The sequence below is a fragment of the Balaenoptera acutorostrata genome, chromosome 14 (genome assembly GCF_949987535.1).
Source record: "Balaenoptera acutorostrata chromosome 14, mBalAcu1.1, whole genome shotgun sequence".
NCBI classification, from domain to species: domain Eukaryota; kingdom Metazoa; phylum Chordata; class Mammalia; order Artiodactyla; family Balaenopteridae; genus Balaenoptera; species Balaenoptera acutorostrata.
In genome coordinates this window covers 68280923-68283495 of record NC_080077.1, presented here as the reverse complement: position 1 = coordinate 68283495, position 2573 = coordinate 68280923, and the positions used below count along the sequence as shown (strand labels likewise).

General features: G+C 40.3%; 1 protein-coding gene across 1 annotated transcript; it reads right to left on the bottom strand.

The window, feature by feature from the left end:
* Positions 1–1226: 1226 nt before the first annotated feature.
* LOC103009982 (bolA-like protein 3) lies at positions 1227–1969 on the bottom strand. The gene is made up of 2 exons (XM_057527640.1): positions 1851–1969; positions 1227–1590 (listed from the first exon to the last, which is right to left on the bottom strand). The coding sequence occupies exons 1-2, from the start codon at positions 1967–1969 to the stop codon at positions 1227–1229; spliced, it is 483 nt and encodes a 160-aa protein (XP_057383623.1).
* Positions 1970–2573: the final 604 nt, after the last annotated feature.

Below are 2573 nucleotides of genomic sequence, written 5' to 3'. Positions count from 1 at the left end.
TCTTAGGAAAATGGAATTTCTAACATCTTACGTATTTTTCACATTTTATGCTATACTGTTATACTGTTACATAATATTACAATGAAAATCAGGAAAAAAAAGTACTAAAATTATGTAAAATTGAAAATTAGTGTCCTATTTCTCCCTAAACTACAGGCATGATTTAAAACTTTTTGTTTTTCCCTTAATCACCACCTTAAAAAAAGGAGAGGGGGGGCCGAGTAAATGTATAATATTTCCAATAGTAATGCTTTGCTAAAATTAAATGATCACATGATGATGATTAAACATCTAGATCTGCCTCCAATAAAGAAATGAGGAACGGCCTAATTACTGTAGTTTGCCAGTAAAAACCTATTCATTTATCATTTCACCTAACATCACCACCGGAGTTTTACAAAAAGAGCCTTTTTCAACCAATGACTTCCCTCTCTCATAAACTGGGGTTTCTGTTGAGCAGACAGGAGGGATTTAGCCGACACTCGCTGAGCAGAGCCCTCCAGCCTTCACCATGAGTGCCTGGGGAGACTATGACTGATTTACATGCATCAGGTCTTAGGAGCTATTGCTCCAAATAATCGGAAACCAGGCATCTATCAGTTCTCCTCCCTTCATGTTTCTTATGTAGATTTATTTCTCATATAAATTCACTTTCCTATTGGTTTTGATACAGGTAAGACCAGAAAGACTTTACTGAAAAGATTTGGGTAGTCAGTTGAGATTGTTTTTTCCCTCCTGAGAGAAACTAGAAATTTTATATGAAGAAGTAAGATTTTTCTTTGAAGGTACAGGAGGAAATATTGTATGTATTTAATATATCCCTAGGATCATTCCCTAAACTCCATACTCAGGTGCTAAATTTAGCCAGTCTAGTTTGACATGTTTTAGTGATGTTTCCTTAACTTCTCTGTGTCTGACTATTCTTCAGGAGAATAAATCTTGATGACAAAAGCTTCCCAATAAAGTTGATAATGAGCTATCCTGAAATTAATCATATGGTTTATGGACTCTCTAGACCCCTAGTTTCTCTTCTGTTCCTTTTTTTTTTTTTTAAGCTGTCTGTTGCCTTTAATTAACATCTAAATAGATACCATATTCTTCTATAATTACAATATGGAAATGTCTATGAACAAAATAGATAATTTTTGTCATATGCATAGGAAAGAATGGTGGCAATAAGATTCATCCAAGGTTTTAGCAGCAACATCTAGTCAGCCAGGGCGTGGTCAGTGTTTGGGGACAGAGGTAAATATCCACAACCCGTGCATACCTTTGACGACTTCTTTTAGTGCCTGCTTTACCATCTGGTGCTGCTGGACCGTTCTCTTCTCCTTAAATTCTTCCGATTCGATTTGAATTTCGTACAGTGCCCCACAGCCTCCTGAAATGTCAGTGACTTTGATAGCTGTAGCTCGAGGAAACTTTTCTTTGAGAATTTGGGTCACTTTGAACTCCCCCTCAGTCTGCGAGGCAAACATGCGCTGGGCACAGTGGCGAAGAAGAAGCCGGCGGGTTCCGCGGAGCAGAGGCGCTGCTGCGGCGGGTCTCCACACCACCGGGCCCGGCCGACACGGCCCGCCGTCTCTGTTCCTTTTTTTACCACATTAATGGATGCTATTTCACGAACTGCCTTAAGAAATTGAGACGATTGTGAAGTCCGTATCACTTATCATACCAACCTAAAGGGCGAGATATTTCTGTGGATAGGTATAAGTTAGCAGAAAATAAGAGAAAACACAAGGAAGAAAGCATATTACTAAGGACTTGAGAGTGATTAAATCTTTGGGTTATCTAGTTGTCACATTTATTTCCAGCATTTCTCTGCAACGTCTCTCTCATGAGTCCCTCACCTGCATCCTGGACTCCAGCCGTGTACTTCTTGATGGGTCATGTAGCTTGATATAGGAGAGTTTGATACCACCTTCTCCTCCTGTACCCTACCCTGGCTGAAAACCATTGCTCCAGCCATGCCTCATTTTTTGGATACTCTGAACATTGGCCTCCTATGAATCTGTGTCTGACCCTGCGGTTTCCTCATTTATAATGGTCTTCCCACACTTCTCTGCTCCACCTCCTCCTAGATGCCACTCATATATCAAGAATTAGCTCAAGCACTGTCACCTTTTGAGATTTCACTGCCTTCCTTGGTACTACCACTGTACCTTGAAATGCATTCCTTTCAGCACGTGGGATATGTTGTGTTAGGATTATTTATTTCCATGCCTGTCTCTCCCTTCAGGATATGAGTACCTCAGTATCAGACAGTGGCTTATTCATCTTTGTATCCCATCACCTAGCAAAGCCTGGGAAAACCTAGATTCACAATGAATGTTGGCTGAATGATTCTTTGCTGAATGAATTGTGAATCTGAAGCCTGTAGATGAAGATTCTGGCAGGTGTGGTTGGAGAGAAAAGAGTTTTGAAAAGATTATGGACATGGGCTGTATGCTCTCAAAGGAAAGCTGGTCCATAGGGAGCATCTTGGGCAGCAGGCTTCTTGGGTAGAAGTGGAGAACAATGAGAGAAGGAGTAGGTTTTCAATAACAAATATTTTGAATTTTTTCTTGAGGTCG